Source organism: Hyaena hyaena, unplaced genomic scaffold (genome assembly GCF_003009895.1).
Source record: "Hyaena hyaena isolate Hyena2069 unplaced genomic scaffold, ASM300989v1 scaffold_30, whole genome shotgun sequence".
NCBI lineage: Eukaryota > Metazoa > Chordata > Mammalia > Carnivora > Hyaenidae > Hyaena > Hyaena hyaena.
Genome location: NW_024080662.1, coordinates 195,206 through 212,813, shown reverse-complemented (window position 1 = coordinate 212,813; position 17,608 = coordinate 195,206). Strand labels below are relative to the sequence as shown.

The following is a 17,608-nucleotide window of genomic DNA, read 5'->3' as shown; positions in this document are numbered from 1 at the left end:
GGCCTCCTTGCTGCTGGTAGGGAATATGAGCTTCCCAGTCACGCTCTGGTGCCCTTGCACTCCCTGTACTTTCTCACTGGAACGACTGGCCCTGATTTCTCTGTTGGCCTCCTCCTCTCAAAAGACACTGCCCCCAGGAGTGGGTGCCCCCACAGCACCCATCTCCCAGCATTCTCCACTTCCAGTCTTTAATTGACATCTCCTGTTTACACATCTCTCTGGTCTGGCACTCCTCTGCGACCATCCCCCATCTGGCAGGAACCTGGTCAATGACCCTGCAGGCAATACAGCTGGCCTTTACCTCCTGCCTCCCATCCTCCAAGGGGAGCAAGAGGTAACAAGAAAGGAAGGCTGCTCTCTGTACCTCCGAGCCCCTGACTCTTCAATGGGTCCCCTAGCAGGGCTTGCTCGGCCACATAATGTCACTGGGCCCCCGCTGACCCAGATATAAAGTGGGGGAAAATAATATCAAAGGGGACAAATTGTGTGTAAAAACTCAAAAGAGGTCCCACTGAGGTCTTCTTAAATGAAAAGTACAATTTTATTGTCAATACAGAAAAATCAGTGGAAGAATAAAGACTACCAAACTGGGTTTTACTTATTATAATACTTATTTTTATCAATAGGTATTTCTTTCCCTCTCGTGTGCAGGCACCTTCCTGGGCAGGAAGCCGACCCAGCAGAGCTGGAGTAGCAGCCCTTGAGCCAGCATGCCGCTTCCTGACACCGCACACGTGCTCGCTCAGGCAGGTGCCACACCGAGACCAGCTCTGTGCAGACAGGGTTCTGCCCTGCGAGGGGGTGAGTGGCGGGCTCTGCTGGGCACTGACACTTTGGCTTCATTTTCTTGTCCATTTACCTACCCTCCCAAAACAGAGCTGGGGGCCAGAAGAAGGTGCGCACATTCACAGGTGGGTGGGTTAGCGCCAGGATACCCAGAACTGCCTTGGGTCCAGCAACATGTCTCAGGATGAGGCTCTCCACCAGGAGGAACCAGAAGTTGGGCAGAGCTGGGGTCTCCAGAGCACTCAGGGCTCAGGGCAGAGAGGTGGGACTGGCTCACCTTGAGCCCAATGCATGGAGAATAAATAAATAAATACTGTATAACTTTGCAGTCCCTCAGCCTGGCCTGTTCCCTCCTCAAGGGACTGTCATTGTCAACCTCAGTTCCTCTTGCTGCCATCCTCCCTGAGACAGGCTGGCTGGAAGGAGGGGCCTGCCCCACCCTGTGTACTGAGAAACCAGGGCCGGCAAAGTGTACACAGTTCAGGAGCCCACAGTGTCAAATGGGGGCCTGGGCCTCACCCACAAGGTGAGACAAGGTCCCGCCTGTCTCCCTCTCTCCTGACACGTGGCTCACCACAACGGAGCCACATGGGAACTGGGGGTGTTGACCTTTAAGTTGTGTGACATTTTTCTCTCCCTCTCACCCCCAGGCTTGCTCCTGCTGATTCTCCCTGGTCCAGCTGTCATGTGCTTGCAGTCACCAGGATAACTGGAGGAGGGACGACGGGAGCCCAAGTCCAGCTGGGGCCTGTGTCCCCTCCAGGGTATGGCTGGGTGAGGCGAGAGAGATACTCAGATGGGTCAGAGCTGGAATGGGTACTGTCGGAGGTAGTCAGCCATGCGCCGGGGCAGTGGCAGGCAGTCTACATCAGCCACCAGACGGTTGATGACAAGGCGGCACAGGTGCTGCAGGCTGCGGGCGCTGCTTCTGCGCACAAAGGGCTGCACCAATTTTAGGTGCACGGCAGTGACTGCAGGGGCAGGCAGTGCTGGTTCACCAGGCGCATCTTCCTTAGGGGTAGGCAGGGCCGGGGTAGGTGCAGAGTCAGGGTTGTCACTTCGAGTGTCAGCAGCACAGGAGGCCACATAGTGCTGCACGAGGCTGACCACGTCTGGGAAGGCCAGGATGCGTGGCCTGGACAGGCAGTTGGAGTCCAGGCGGAAGCTGGAGTCGGCGTACTCAATGCGCACATTGGTGGGGCCTCGGGTGGTTTTGACCGACAAAGTGAATAGGTAGCTGGGGTGGGTGCTGTCACGTACTAGGAACGTGCCCTCTGGCATCTTCTGCAGGTGTTGTCGGGCTTCACTGGCCGTAATGGAACCCCAATACCAGCCTAGGCAAGTAGAGAGGGGGCCAAGAGACTAGTCACAGTGGAATTTAGTTGGGGGCACCAATACAGGGCAGGGCAGGGCTCTGCCTCCCCCTTTACACTTCCATGGGGAGGACTGTACCTACCCCATCAGAGTCTCCTGGGTAGGGTCATGTCTCTCAAATGAGACTCAACAGACAGAGCTAAGCTTTCCCCACTGGACTTCCCAGGACAAGGCCTGCTTCCCTCTTTGAACTCACCAGATTCCCGAAGGTAAGAGAAGGTCTTGGCTATGCATAGCAGATCCTCCTCAGGGTCCAGCACCTTGGGTTCACTCTCTGGCTGGGCTGGGGTCTCCTCTGCCACTTCCTCCAGGAAGGACCCGGCAGGCAAAGGCTGCATAGCTGGTTCGGGCAGCTCCAGGGACTGGGTCCACAGGGGCTGCTGCCCGATCCGCTCCACAGCCAGCAAAGAACAAGGTCTAGAAGGGGGTGGATGGGCAGTGAGTGAAGGCCCTATGCTCTCCCTATTACCAGAGACCGCCTATACCCCAGACCAGCTATATGACCTCTGGCCAGTCTATCTTACTATGAGCCTCAGTTTCCCCTCTGCCCACTCATGGGCTCAATGAGATCAGTATCCCACCTTCCAGTTGTCATCACAAAGGCTCCTTGATTGTTGGGAGCCGCTTTCTGAACTCGTAGGTTGAGTAAGAACTCCTTATGAGGTTAAGGTTAAGTTCCATGGACTCTTACCGTCAGATGGTGACCCAATATCCACCCCCACCCAATTATTTCGGCTACTGACCCCCCCAAGTCACCTTGTTAATTGGTATTAGAAGTGACTCATTCTGGCTTTGATATGCTGATTGCACTTTGGGAAGGAACTTACTAAAGAAACTTCTTTTGTGGTTATGGGAGCAAGATTGCATTCCTGAAAGACCTGTTTTTCTTATTACTTCCCATTAAGCCATGAGCATAACTTTTGCCTTTACTATGCTACTGCCACCTCTGGGCTGTTCCTCATCCTTTTGCATATCAATGTTCTGGAAAGTTTTTACTGATAAAAGGAATTATCAGAATGCCACTTCTGTGACATCCCCCAAACACTAAATCATAAAATAAAGTTGAGTCTCAGACAGTGTGGAGAGGCCTGGCTGGTGACCAGAAAGAATCTCGTGCCTCTCTCATCCCTCCCCGCCGACACCGTCCATCATACAGGGACCCCTGGACCCGGCCAGAGCGGGACTCTGGCACTTGATGGCTTCCCCTACATGCTGATTCTCTTTTGAAACAGACTTCTCTACCCTCCTGCATTTATTGAACATTAATTAGTCTATTTCATACCAAGTGACATCACAGATCATGTCCTATAGGATTTCTAGCTCACAATGGACAACTGATGTCCCTGCCAATGGTAGGATCCAGTGCAAAGAAGCCTCACATTGGTGCCTTCTTGGTTGAGGTGGGCTGATTAGATTAAATGGTGCTGGTTCTGCTTGAGCCATGGCCTGGGACTTCATGGGGTGCTCCAGAGAGGCTCCAAAATTATGATAGGATACCTAAAGTCATATGCTACCTCCCCATGGTTAGGAGTATCTGTCAAAGGGACCAAGGTCCACACTGGCCAGGGCTTAGAGGCTGGAGCAATCTCCCCAAACAGGTCAGACTCCCATCTTGTTTTCTACACCTCCCAGTTGAGGATCTGGGGTGGACAGTGGCCTCTAAAGACACCAGGAAGTCCCACCTCCCATAAACAGGAGCTCCCACCAAAGGGCATGGTATTCATTCTACATTCCAGATCATACCCTGGCAAGCCAGTCCTATGAGGCCCTATGATCTTATCCAAACCTTGCTGTTCAACTAGGACTGTTCAACTTCTCTACCCCCTAATGAGGGATGCTACCAGCCCAGATCCTGAGGGAGTTGGCTACACCATCTTGTTAGGTGACTAGAGTTGGGTTGCTGAGCCAGCCCTAATCTGAGCAGTAGCTTTTCTCCAGGGGAAGGCCATCCAGCATCGTGACCTGGGACTTCCAGGGAGTGAAGGTCATGGCCCTGGCTCCCAGGAAGAGACTGCTGATCCTTCCTCATTCCTCAGAAAATACATTCTCAAGACCTCAGTTCTGGTCTGGTCCCCTGCTGGGCCCCAGGACACCAAGATAATAAAGCCATGGGCCTTACTTTCAAGGAGAACTTATAACCTACAGTCATAAATGCAAAGGGTGCCATGGGGGAGTCAAGGTCTGCCTGTTCCTGAGCTGAATCTGCCAGGCCAAAAGGAGTAGGGGGAAGGCACTCCAGGCAGAGATGAGAGCATGGGTAAACTGTGCCAGAGATTGCTTATGAGGCAGCACAAGGTAGGCAGGAGCCTTGGCAGGATGCAGGCGGAAGAGCCAGATCTGACAGTATAAGTTATAGGTGAGCATTAGAAGATTTTAACAAATTGGGAGCAGAGGCCACAAGACCCTGGCACACCACAGTTTGTTTAATACTTTTCTATATCCACTCTGGGTGCACTGTAGAGTTCTGGAATCCTACTGGGGGAGCTGGAGGCCAAGTTCCAAGGAACTAGCTGGTGGCCTGCCTGCTGGGGCCCAAAGCTCAGCTCAGGCTAGCCAGTCAGGCCAGAGTGTCTGGGGGTAGCCATGTCCAGACAGCTTAGCAGGGCACTGTGGGCGTGGGCACCTCTAGGGTCAACATGGTATCTGGGTGTGTAAGCAGCTGTATTGGTCCCCGCAAGTCCTGGTGAGTGACTGTGTATCTGAGGAGGGGTGTGTCCACAGCTGTCGTCATGGTGGGGGTGATGGCTTGTGCGTTCCAGGTGTGGGTGGCCTGTACCTGTGTGTGCCTGTTGTTCCTGTTGTGGAGCCCAGGCTGTGAGTCCCTCCTGGGGACACATGCTAGTGGGACAAACTCAGTCCTGAGGGTGGACCCCCTCAAGCAAAGCTGGCAGCCCAAACCTATATTTGGGAATCTCTGCCTCCACCCCAGGAGGGCACCAGCTGGTTTGTGGCTGTGTGTGGAGGTCTTAGAAATCTTGCTCCCTGAGGGGCGTCTGGGTGGCTCAGTTGGTTAAGCGTCCGACTTCGGCTCAGGTCATGGTCTCACGGTTTGTGGGTTCGAGCCCTACGTCAGGCTCTGTGCTGACAGCCAGCTCAGAGCCTGGAGCCTGCTTCAGATTCTGTATCTCCCTCTCTTTCTGACCCTCCTCTGCTCACGCTGTCTCTTTCTCTCTCTCTTTCAGAAATAAATAAAACATTAAAGAAAAAAAAATCTTGCTCCCTGACACCCAACACTGGCCCTGAGGTTCCAAAGGGCCTTTAGCTGGAACAAAGTAAAAAGAGAATGTGGGACTTCAGAACTGGGGGGATCTGGAGGATAGGGTGTGGTGGTGTTCAGGAGTCCCAAAATTCAGAGGAGGGAGATGCTAGAGACAGCCAGGGAGAAGTATGGTAGTACAGTCTTCCTGGCACCTCCAGGTTTCTTCCCTGGAAGCAGAACTGCTCAGAGCAAGGGGCACTTCAGCCTTGCCCCACCTTACACCCTTCTTCACTTGGTACTATGCCAGTTCTGATAACAACAGCCACTGGGCCACCCAGCTCTCCCTGGGTGTGGAGTGCTCACTCATATCTTCTTTCTCACTCCCTGGAGCGTTCTGAGCTCCGGTCAGATCAGTCTGGAGAGTATCAGACCCATTGTTGAAGGGGATGCTGAGGCGGAAGGAATGCACTAAGAATGTTCAATTGAGGCCAAGACTGTCTTATCAGCCTCCACACCATTCTAGTCTTTGAGGAAAGTTGGAGAAGGGAGGCAGGAGCCAAGTCCTCACACCGGGATCTCAGACTGGGCTGAGGAGGGGCAAGGCAATTGTGGGGGTGCCACAGCAAAATCAGGCCAAATTCAGTCTCTTCCAAGATCTGCTGGTCAGCAGGTGCCAACCTGAGGGGGAGGCAAGGATCTCAGACTGGCTTCCCAAGAAAAGCCTAATTGCTAGCCCATGGCAGAACAGTGAGGACAAAGAGGGGCAGGGGCTAACCTCAGGTCACTAGTAGGCCCTGAGGCCTGCAGGTGGGGGCAGAGGGCTCTGGGCCCAGAAGGGTGTCTGGGCAGGTGAGCCACGTCTTGGAGTACGAACTCCGCTGTCGTTCAGCTGCTTTAGCCAGAACCAAGGCTTAAGCTACCCGGCGTCCTCCGGTCGTCAGCCGACCCCCAGTTTCACTACCCACAGTGCGCATAGGGGTGGTGACGGTGTTGTCACCATTCCTTGTTGTCACCCTGAGGTCCTTCCGCACTCGGTCATCTCCGACCCGTCAAACCCTCTCAATAGCCGGCAGCTAGCACGAGGCAGTACTCTCCCCAACGCCGGGCGCCGTGGCCCGGCGGGGACGGCGAGCCGCGCTTACCCCTGAACGCAGAGGACCATGTCCCGGCAGCGGCAGCGGCAGCTCCGGAGCTGGGGCTCAGCCGGACGGCGGCGGCTGGAGGGAGCCAGTGGGCGTAGGTCTCGCTCCTAAGGCAGGCTCCCGGGTCGCACCGGCGGCAGGCTAGGACTGAGAGGCCAAGGCACGGGCGGGCCGGGAGGGCGCGAGGGGCGGGCCGGGAGGGTGGGGCGGGGCGAGCTGCCTAATCTTTTGTCCTCTGTGTCCCAGCCCTTCCCGGAAGCGACGTCTTCCTAGAACCGCCGGCAGTGCTGTGGGGCCGGGAAGGGGCGCGGGCGGGGGCGCAGGCTCACAGTGTAGGCTGAGGGCCGCTAAAGGAAACACCTTTGACAGATTTCCAAGAACTTTCCAGGAAAATGGGGCGGGGACCCACGCGCTGACCAATCGCAGTTCGGGAGGCGGAGCCGAATGGCCGGGGAGAGCCAATTGCAGTTTTGAGATCCGAGGCCGACAAACGAGCCGGGTGGAGCGTGACCTAGAGACCACTAGGGAAAAACCGGGTTGGAGAAGGCCAGGGCGGGGCAGGGGTTCTCCCCACCCGAGCCCAGACTTCTTTCCGGCATTCCGCTTCGTTCGGGACAGGCCCCAGTATCTCGCTGTAGAATTGGTGGCAGCGCAAGGGCAGGGCTTTGAGACTGCCCTCCCGGCTAGCGGCTCCCTCAAGGCAGTCTGTCTGGTGTGCAAGCGCCCCCTGTGGGACTCACGTGGATCCCCGGACTCTGTGTGCGGTGGTGGGGAAACTGGTGGCATGGGGTGGGGTTTGGAGAAGGACATGAGAGGAGGGGAGGGGGACAGAGGAGGGCCTCAGATCCGAGCAGGTGCGCGGGGGTCAAACATCCACCACAGTCAAAAGGATCCAGGCCAGAAGGTTTTCTCTGAAAGAGTTGGGGGAGAAGGCACATCCCAATCTTGGGATGGGGGCAGGTGTGGAGACCTCATTACTCACTTGATGACCCACAGCATGGGACACCTATGTAGGGTGCAGTCTCTTCGGTAGAAACTGTCTACCACTTAATTATTATGAAGACAAAGAGGCTTCAAGCTGCCGAGCAACAGAACTAGGATTTGAACCTGGGTACCTGGGTCTCTATGGGGTCAAATCCCAAGTTCTCTACCTCAAGACTCTGTCCTCCCTCTACCTGTGAGTACTTTACTGAACACTTAGTATGTGCCAGGTGCTCTCAGCGATTTCCAGCCTCATTTTATCACCTAACCACTATATATTGTGCCCTCTTTACAGTTGAGGAGATTGATGCACAGAGAAGTTAAAATGTACCCTAAATCTCACTGCTGGCAAGTGGTAAGTTGGGGCTTGGAGCACAGTTCCCCCCAACCCCCATCCTCTCTAGGTGCCTGACCTAACAACTTCTGGGCATCCTTCAAGATCCAGCTTTAAGGTCCTCAGTGAATCTTCCCTGCCTCCAGGCTAGTCAATGTGAGAGCACGGAGGGTGTCCCCTTGAAAGCTCCCTTACAGATGTTAGTGATTATACAGTTCTGTGTGTTAAATTAAAAGGCCCCAAGGGTTTTTCCCTCTAGTCACATTTTGTGAATTTGACAGAATTATGCACCTCACTTGTATGTACAGTATGTAGTGTGCCCCTGCTTTGCCCCAGGTGTTGTGGGTCCCCCTGGCCAACTCATTATCATCTCTCCTGCTCTGTCTGCTCCCTACACACCTGCTCTGACTACTAGGCCCACATCGCCACCCAGTGGCGGGTCCTCTCATGGTTTCACTCGACAAATTTCCATACTCCAGGATAACCCTTCCTGGCACTCCAGGGATTGGCCTTGCAGCAGGATCTCCCTGCTTCGTCCCACCCAGAATAGTCACAAGATAGGCCAGTCACAATAATATACAGCAGTGCCTTCTTCAGAGTCTGGCTTATTTGGTCTCTCTATTCTCATCATTTGCAGCCTCTCCTCCCCCGTAGGACGGTTCACACGTGTATGTGTGTAGGGGGTATATTTAGCTCTCTCCCTCTCTCCCCACACTCACTGGGCCTCTTTGCCACTGTAAGCTATTCCAAAGGCCTCGGACCTAGACCCGTTGGACATTCAGCTATCATGGAGGGCTGTGTGTATCAGTCTGCCACCATGAACCCATCCTTGCCCTCGCCCACCCATCCCAAATACTGAATTCAGTGTGCAGGTGGTCGCTGGAGAAGGAGCAGCTAAGGGAAACCACAGGTTCTGACTCTCTTAGGTTAGATGAGCAGTTGCAAAACATCTGTCTGTGATGGACGTATGCGGGAAACGTGTGTGCTTTTGTAAGCATTGGCATTGATTATGGAGACTGCAAGGGGAGAGGCATCACCAGTGCTTGCTTTTTACATTTCCCTATGGTTTGAATTTATTATAACAAATAAGTTTTACTTATACAATTAAACTTTTAATTAAAAAAAGATCAGTTAAAAAAACAATTATAAAATGTTTAGAACAGTGTAATCTAATTCTATTTTTAGAAAATAAGATATCTCAGCAACCACAATGTACACTGAGATAACTTTGTTTTGTTTTTAAAATTTTTTTTTACTGTTTTATTTATTTCTGAGAGAGAGAGAGAGAGAAAGAGAGACAGTGTGAACAGGGGAGGGTCAGAGAGAGAGGGAGATACAGAATCTGAAGCAGGCTCCAGGCTCTGAGCTAGCTGTCAGCATAGAGTCCGACGTGGGACTCGAACCCACGAACCGTGAGATCATGACCTGAGCCGAAGTCAGACGCTCATTGACTGAGCCACCCAGGTGCCCCGACATACACTGAGATAACTTTGGCTTTGACAAGAAGCCACTCTCAGCTGTCCAGAACTTTGCTTTTGAGTGGCACCCTGCTTGTCCAGAATGAGACCTTGCTCTGCTTTGGGCTCACCTGGCCTAAACCAGTCACCTCCAGAGGGAAGACCCTTCTCCAGTCTCCAAACTGCAGAAGTTTCCAGATCACAGGGCCTTCCTCCAAGGCTCTGAGATCTTGGATCATATTCTTAGGTGGGGCTCAGAGAGAGAGGTTCTGGGTCCAGCTAGGCATAAATGTGTGTATGTGTGTGGTGTGCATGTGCATTCCCATGTTGTCTGTGCACATCTGTAAGTCTTTGTGCATTTGTGTGCATATGTGAACATGTGTGAGAGCATATTTGTACATGTGGATGTGGGAAGGGGGCAGGGAGGCACAGAGGAGGAGAGCATTATTTGAGGGTAAGAGCTGGACCCTGGAGTTGTTCTTTGGGGGTTGGGATGGAGACTCTGCCATGACAGCTACTGATCTCAGGCAAGTTGCTTGATATCTAGGGCTTGTCTGTCTTGTGTGTCTGTCGTGTAGGCTGTGTGGGATGTGTTTAGCCCTGCCTACTCTGGTTCCAGTGAGGTCAGGGAGTGCCCAGGTAGAACACCCAGGCAGTGTCTAGTCCAAAGGAAGGGTTCAGTATAGTCAATTGAGACCATCATCAGGGCCACTGCTTCACTGAACTCTGTTAGCTTGAAGGCTGTCTCAAGGAGACAGGGCAGAGCCCTGGGCAATTTCCTACAACTCAGTGCCTGCACACAGTAGGTGCCAGCTCTCCAGGAACTGCTCTGAAGAGCCTTGGACCTGCAGGACCCCAGGAGCCCATGTGCATCTACATGCCTGTATTTGTGCTGGGGCATGGGGAGGCGGGTGAGAGCGCTAGCTCGCTTGGCCCAATCCCAAAGCCATAAGGGCTCAGAGACGCCTCCGGGTGGGACCTAGGCCACAGTGCCTGCAGTCCTGCCAGTGGCCTGCAGATGGCAGCAGAGGCCCACGTGGAGATCATGACCCAAGCCTCACTTTCCCAGTACCAAAGGAACCACCTTGTTCCAGTCCCTCAAGTCTGAGGGTTGGGGAATGTCGGGGGTGTGCTGGAGTAGTGCAGATTTCTCCCAGGAGAGAACAACACCTCCTGCGACTCTAGACAAGTTGTTTCCCCTTAGGGGTCCTCAGTTTCCTCATCTGTGAAATGAGTTGTTTAACAGCCTGTGATGGGAAAACTATCAAAATACCTAAGGTAGTCAAAAATGGGTTCAGAATAGATACCTAAACGTGGAAGGGAATACCACATAGCTAAAGAGTATCTTGGGGTGGGAGGAGGAGACTTTTTAAACAGGATACCAAAAGCCCAAACCAGAAGGTGAAAAGTTGATGAATCTGACAAGTTGATGAATCTGACAAATGGGATTTTAGGATATCTGGTCTAAGGACGCTTTATCCCAAAGGAAATCAACAAGCCACGGATATGAGCAGGAGATGCACCGAGGGCGAGAGACACCCAGGGATCGGATAAACGCAAATCACAGCGAATGGCTGATGGCAAAAATTAAGACTTTAGGTACGCTGGCGGTCCACCACTAAGGAAGTCGCAAGCCTTACAAGCTTTGCTGGAGGGCCGTCTGGCAGCGTGCAGAGAAAACGCCCGACTCAAGTGGCTTCCTGAGGCTCCAAGAGAAACAAGACTTCCTGCGCGGTCACTTCGTAGGTCGCTGGTAAACTCCGGAGCTCGCAAAGCCCTCACTGGCCCCAGGGCCCGGGGAGCCTAGGAGGTTTCCGCTCTCCTTCGAGAAGCCACACCCGCTATTTCCGTCTGGGCTCCGGGGCGGGGCCCGCCGGAGGCTTCCTCCACGCCCAGTCCTGCTAGGGCCCGCCTGGCCCTTTAAGGCTGACCAAACCCGGCCTCAAGTCGGGGACGCGCGGGGCGGGGGGGGAAAAGAAGGGGGACGGTCACGTGTGCCGCCGGCGGCGCGACTAGGCTCCAGGTGCTCGCGGCCGCGGGCTCCCGGGACCGCGGTCCCTGCCCCTCGCCGGCGCCGCAGCCAGGTACTCTGCTGTCAGATACGCCCTCGCCAGGTACGCCCTCATAGGGCCCCCTCCACTTTCCGCTCCCAGAACCTCGCGGCCACTCGGCGCCCGACCCTTTACCCTCTAGACAGGTGTCAGGCCGGACTCCTAGTCCCTGGTTGTGCGACCACCCGCCCTGGCTCGCGTCCGTACTCTCCGGCAATTCGTCCCGAACTCCCGGTCGCGTTCGCGGCCCGCAGCCCAGACGGGCTCTAGGGCTCTGATACTGTGGTGTATTGGAGAAGTCTGAGAGGAACTCATTCTTCCCTTCTCCCTCAGGTGGCCCTGGACGCGCCAGGCTGGGGTCGCCTCTCAGCGCCCCGCGGGGCCCATGGATGACGAGACAGCAGAGGAGCAGGGGGGGCCCGCGCCCCCGCAGGGTGCACCTGCCGGCTCAACTGGCGCTCCTGCCCTCGGGGGGCGGAGGGAACCCAAGAAGTATGCAGTGACCGATGACTACCAGTTGTCCAAGCAGGTGCTGGGCCTGGGTGTGAACGGCAAGGTGCTGGAGTGCTTCCACAGGCGTACTGGGCAGAAGTGTGCCCTGAAGGTCAGTGACCCCTCGTGGGTAACCCGGAGGGCCCAACAGCAGAGGCTTGTGGGTGCACATATGCCAAGGACCCCTACTAAGCTTCTTATGATCAGTATCTCTTTCATCCTTACACTACCCTGTAAGGTCAGACTCCTGATCCTCCTTACTTTACAGGTGGGAAAGTCGAGGCTCAGCCTAGCTAAGCTCAGCATGTCCCAGAGAGCAAGGGGTGGAGTCAGTATGAGTAGAGGCTGCTCTACCCGGAAGTAGGGAAAAAGTGGTTCCTGACTCTGGGGTTATGGCTGGGCCTCAGCTTGGTTGTTCCTTCCATGAGAAGCTCTTCTCTTTCTCCTCCCCACCCCCCCCCCCCCCCCCTTTTTTTTTTTTTTCATAAGAAGCTCTTCTGGCTGGAATGGATCTGAGTTTCTCTCTGCCTGAGGCTGAGTCTGCACCCAGGCTTGGAGAGGGGCTGCTTTCTCATGTGGCCCCTGTCTGCCTGGGCTGGAGTGGTGGGAGACTCCCAGGGCTGGCTGGTGGGCAAGGATGGTCCCCATCAAACCTGTGAGCCAGAGGCTGCTGATGGGCTCTAGCTGAGTTACAGGCCCTGTGTTGAAAGGGGCAGGCCCTGCTCCAAGCCTGACCCACCCTGGTTCCTGGGCAGAGGGTGGGCCAGCCATCTATCCATGTCACACCACAGCATCCCTGGAGGCCTGGCTAAGAACTCACTAATACAGATGGAATCCAGGGAGTTCTGGAGGTGGCTGATCTAGCCACATAGTTCTGGCTTAAGTCACTTAGTTCTGGGCCCAGGACGCTGCCTCATACCCAGAATGCCTCGAATCTGTTGTCACTGGGAACTTCACTCCATTGTGGTTTGTGCCAGTGGCCACCTCGATGGGTAGATGATGGCAAGGAAAACAGCTCCTGGACGTTAGAATCCAGCAAAGGATCTTATTTTTTGCAGACATTGCAATTATGAGCTTGAGTGCAGAGTTCTGTAGACATGGCTCTAATCTCTGGCCTGCATTTGCCAGCTCCATGACCTTGGACTAGGTCCTGGACTCTGGAAGCCAGGTTTCTGCCTCTGTTCTGGGGGAAAGATAAGGGGTTGATGTGAGCTTGGAATGTGATGACGCCTGTAGAGTTAGAGTAATTGGTACTGGGCCTGGTGCAGGCCTGGAGAGGCTACAGGTCTTATTTAGGATACAGTGTCTGCAAGTAACTGAGCAGGGACCTGGGCCCAACTCTCTGTGTCTTTCTTAGGGGCACTGGGGCTGATAGCCTAGGTCTGGAGGAAGCTCTGGGCTGGGCTGGCAAGGCTGAGTCTCAGGCACAGTTTATTCAGCTACTTAACCCAGCAGCATAGTGGGGTTGGAAGGCCCTCCTCTAAGTCCTTTAAGGGGGAAGTAGCTCTTCTCAGTGGGGAGTTTTTACCCCTTCCCTCAGCACCATCTTAGCTCTCACCTCTGCTGGGGTAAGGGGCAGTTTGGGTAGGCAAGGGGCCAACTGAGGCCAGAGGACCTCTTCTTAATACCAAGGCTTTGGCCCTATGACCCAAAGCTGAGCTCTGACGAGCCCCTATGGTGTTCCAGATGCTATGAACGAGGCAGGGATAGAGGGGGAGGCCAGAGATTGTGGGCTTAGACAGCATCAGCTTTAAGCAGAGCTGAGTCTAGGCCCTTCCCCATAGGTGCTGTGTTTGACAAGTGACTTGGGGGAACTTCTGACTGCAACAGTTTCCAAAGCAACTCTTCTTGAATCTAGAGCCTCAATGCTTTCCCTGTTCTGGACTGGGAACTAGGATGTGCCTAGAATAAATTCTCCTGCTGTGCCTCTTTAGGGTTTATGGATGAGTATGGCTAGGGCTACTGCCTTGGAACCTTCAGGACCTGGCCCTAAATTAATCCTCAAAGGGGACATGGATTAGATGTGGACCCCACTCCAAACACCTTCTTTTCTTGCCCCTAGTCCCTCTTCAGTGACCAGGTCTGGAAGTTTCTACAATCTGGCAGGTCTTTACCATCTTCCAACATGGCACTAGTACAACTTCTGGCACATCATACTCATAATGTGAGTGGTGGCTTTAGCTTTGAGGAAGAGGGTGGCATTTTTCTGCTTAGCCCCTGCTATCTCTGCCCTTCTTGGTGGTCCAAGCCTAGTGCTCCGGCCTCTCTCCATGCCTGTTCTCTTGGCCCTATTGTCCAAGATGGCAGATAATGCTTACCCTGAAGCCTGGAATGCAGCAGGCCCTCATCAAACAGGAAGAGTTGTGGTCATTGTCCCTGTAACTGTTGCTATTCTCTGGGGCCCTGGAGGAGCAGGCTCCTCCCCGGGGAGCTGGGCCTCTTCCCCTTTCCCTCAGCTCCTGACCACTGCCATGGTCCTTCTTGGCTTCACTTACATTCAGTTATTCCTTTTCAAGGCCAGCTTCTACTGCTGTCAAGTCCTTCCAGTCTCCAGTCTCCCCTAAGCACTTGCTGCAGTCCGGTTGGCAGTACCTAGAGGACTGCCCACCAAGCATGGAGGGCAAGGGACTGCCTCCTACTGACCTGCTTGGGCCTTCTTCTAGGCCTACTTGATGAACCAGTACGCCTCAGTTTCACTCCTAACGGGGCACAGCCCTGCATATCTGTCCCCCTTTAGTCACCCAACCACATTTGAGACACAGCCCTTCAATCCTTATCACATATGTGAAAATCGTGACCTGGAGTCTGCAGTCAGAAATCATGTAGCTTGATTGAGATGAGAGATTGTAGCAGAGGCCAGGCTCTCCTCCCCTCTTGACTTCCTGCCTAGCTCACTTGTGGTCCTCTGCCTCATGGCAGGCAGAAGTGACCATGGCACTTAGGTAAATTAAAGCAATAAAAAACTTTGAGAAGACAGAGGGGTTCTGCATATGGGAGAAGTGGAATCTTCTTTCCTGCTGCTGCTCTCTGGGGCTAGGGGCCCTCCTCTCTGACTGCTGAGTATGTTGGAGGTCCTGGGGCTCCCAGTGCCCTCCTCTTCCCTTCTTCTTCAAATAGAGTGGAGTGGTGGGGTGCTGGGTCCCCATGCTGGGGAGTTCCCCACATTGCTCCATGGGTGGGGCTGGCCTGTTGAAGCTGGTGCTGCGGAGCTGGATTTGAGGCTGGGTGGGGCTGCCAGGCGGGCCAGGTACTTTCTCATTTGGCAGCAGTCACCCCCTTACCTACCAACTCCAGACCGGTTGGATCAGCCTTGGTGGGGCCATTTGTTACCAAGTCAACAAGTCAGGAAGCGTGTGGAGGGGCCGACAGCCCTGTCCAACGGAGTCCCTGGTAGGAACCTTATGAACTGCAATTTGCTGTTTAAACAAAGATCCTAGGAAGGGCATCAAACCCTAAAACCTGCAGGTAGTGGAGTTTCGGGCAGAGATGGATTGTTTGAGCTGCTTCATATGTTTAGAAGTTGTGCTCAAAGCCTACACTGTGCTAGGACTGCCGGGGCTTTCCCGCCCTATCCAGGAGCTGACCCAGTCTTCAGGCCTTGCTGCTGCAGATTCTAATAGCCTCATAAATGGCCAACAGTTTTCCAGACCATTCTGTCTGACAGGTCCTATCCAATGCATGAGCCGTGTTATCTTACATAATTCTTGTCATTCCCATTGTATGGACAAAGTTGTTGCTATTCAGCAAGGTGAACAACTTGCCCAAGATGCACAGCTGATGAGTGGCAGGGCTGTGATGTGAGTCTAGGCAATTTGATGCCAGAGTCTTAGCATTTAAGTCACCTCTCATGCTAGTTTATGGGGACATGGGAGGGTCTCTAAGACTTGGCCCCTGGAAGGGTGCTGTTATACATCTTCCATGGCTCCATTGGAAGCCCTGATAGCCCCAGCTGGGTCCTAGGTGATGCTGCTGGTATTTGTCTAGATCTGCCCAGTTCTCCTCACTGTGCAGCACTGTCTACTTGTGAGCAGACAAGTGGTCCCACAGACCAGCACACAAGGTTCATGACGGCTGTGGGACTGCCTCAGAAAGGTTGTGTGGTTTGTCTCAAGCCTTTTGCGTCAGACGAGTGCAGCCTAGCAGGGTCCAGACTGCCACAGGCAGGAAGTCAGGTTGGTGAGTGGGCGAGAGGAAACTGTGTCAGGGCTGGGCCAGCCAGGGGAGACTTCCTGGAAGAGACCGCCAGCTTTAATCCAGGCCTCTGCTCTGAGGGCACAAGGTGTGTGTGACAGCATGCCTCTTTTGGACAGCTCAGCACCTTCTGTGGAGTACCACTTAACTACTCACAGTTATGTGTCCTGGTGGGACGTGGCTGATCTCAGCAGGGCAGGTGTTCAGACCCCAATAAACCCTGGGGAGCTGTAGAGGGACTATGAGGGCTCTGTGGAAGAAGGCCCTTGAAAAAAGGGTCCGCCACTTTCCCTCTCCATTTGCCCACAACCCAGATTCAGGCTTCACCCCAGTGGCCTCTGTCTTTGGTATCCTCCCTCACAAAGTGTGCAAAAATCCTCCCTCCTTCCTCCAGAGCTTTCTTGCATTACATCACCAGAACCATTGTAGAGCACTGTAGCTCAAGGTGCTTGAGGAGCTTCTGGGTCACCCGGACTGTCCTTCAGTCCAAGCTGTGTGGAAAGGGCCCAGTCTCTGTGACAACAGAGGTCTGTCATGTCTCTGCTGAGGTTTGCACGTGGGGAAGTTATTTCCCTATGTGGACCCCTCATCTTTCTCTCCAGGGCCTCCTTGGGATATCATCATGGGACATGCCTGTGAGTGGGCAGGTGGAGCATCTGGCTTTGCAGTCCCCCGACCTCCTTTGGTTCCGGCCTGGTGACTGGCTGCCATTGTCTGAAAGTGATGGTCACCAGGCAAGAGCTGAAGACCACAGTCAGCCCTAGGGGTGTCAGAGTGCACACCAAGCCCTCCTGCATGGGTGGGTCTGCTGCTCTTAGGATAATAAGGACATGGCTTTCACTGGCTCCCATGGTTTTCTAGAAGAATTTTGATTCTGCTGGTCTTTCTCCTGTCTGTTCAAGATCATATGTGTTCCCACATGAGAGGCTGCCTGGGGTTGAGAGAGAGCAGGGCTCTGGGCTTGAAATCCTTCCTTCTGCCACCTTCTCCCTGAGTGACCCTGGACAAAAAGGCACTTTTGGAATCTTTTGCAAAATCATCATCTCTGTGGTGTACTTGAACCCTGTGTTTGAACATGTGGCCAGAAGGAGGATTCCGTCTTGGTGGCCATTACTATCCCTGTGTTCCTGCTATGATACAGCACAGGCCAGCAGACACTTTCAGAGGGCAGAGCTCTCATTTGGGGCAGCTTGAGTGCATTTTTTGGAGGCATAGTATTGGCCTTTATGAGGACTCCCTTGGGCTCATCGTGCACCTGGGGAAGCCAGCCCCTTGAAGAGTGAGAAAGAATAATGTGAAAGGAACTTTGTATCCTGGAGTCCCCCCCTACCCTCCCACCCTTTTGGAACTAAGTGGATTAGGCCCTGTGTGACTGTGAATAAAATCATGCTGCTGGGAACCATGGGGGTTTTCTTAGAGCAGGAGTATGAGAGGAGGCTGCTGTTTGGAGGAACAAGGAGCCTCAGGAGGCCTTTTCAGCACTGGACAGGCCAGAGATGCTGAGAATATTGATTTTGGGATTTTTTTTGTGTGTGTGTGGGTTTGGTATTAGGTGTTTTTTTTTTTTTTTTTTTTTTTTTTTTTTTTTTTTTTTTTTTTTT

The 17,608-nt window shown here is 53.7% G+C and overlaps 2 protein-coding genes across 2 annotated transcripts in view; one reads left to right on the top strand and one right to left on the bottom strand.

The window, feature by feature from the left end:
* Positions 1-517: 517 nt before the first annotated feature.
* On the bottom strand, positions 518-6,690 carry CISH (cytokine inducible SH2 containing protein). The gene is made up of 3 exons (XM_039227974.1): positions 6,502-6,690; positions 2,357-2,577; positions 518-2,120 (listed from the first exon to the last, which is right to left on the bottom strand). The coding sequence occupies exons 1-3, from the start codon at positions 6,519-6,521 to the stop codon at positions 1,588-1,590; spliced, it is 774 nt and encodes a 257-aa protein (XP_039083905.1). The 5' UTR covers positions 6,522-6,690; the 3' UTR covers positions 518-1,587.
* A 4,558-nt stretch (positions 6,691-11,248) lies between these two features.
* Positions 11,249-17,608, top strand: part of MAPKAPK3 (MAPK activated protein kinase 3) — a 27,619-nt gene continuing 21,259 nt past the window's right edge. Inside the window, exons 1-2 of the mRNA XM_039228367.1 lie at positions 11,249-11,387; positions 11,658-11,928. Coding sequence (XP_039084298.1) covers positions 11,710-11,928 — 219 coding nt within the window. The 5' untranslated portion in view covers positions 11,249-11,387; positions 11,658-11,709. The remainder of the gene's footprint in view (positions 11,388-11,657; positions 11,929-17,608) is intronic.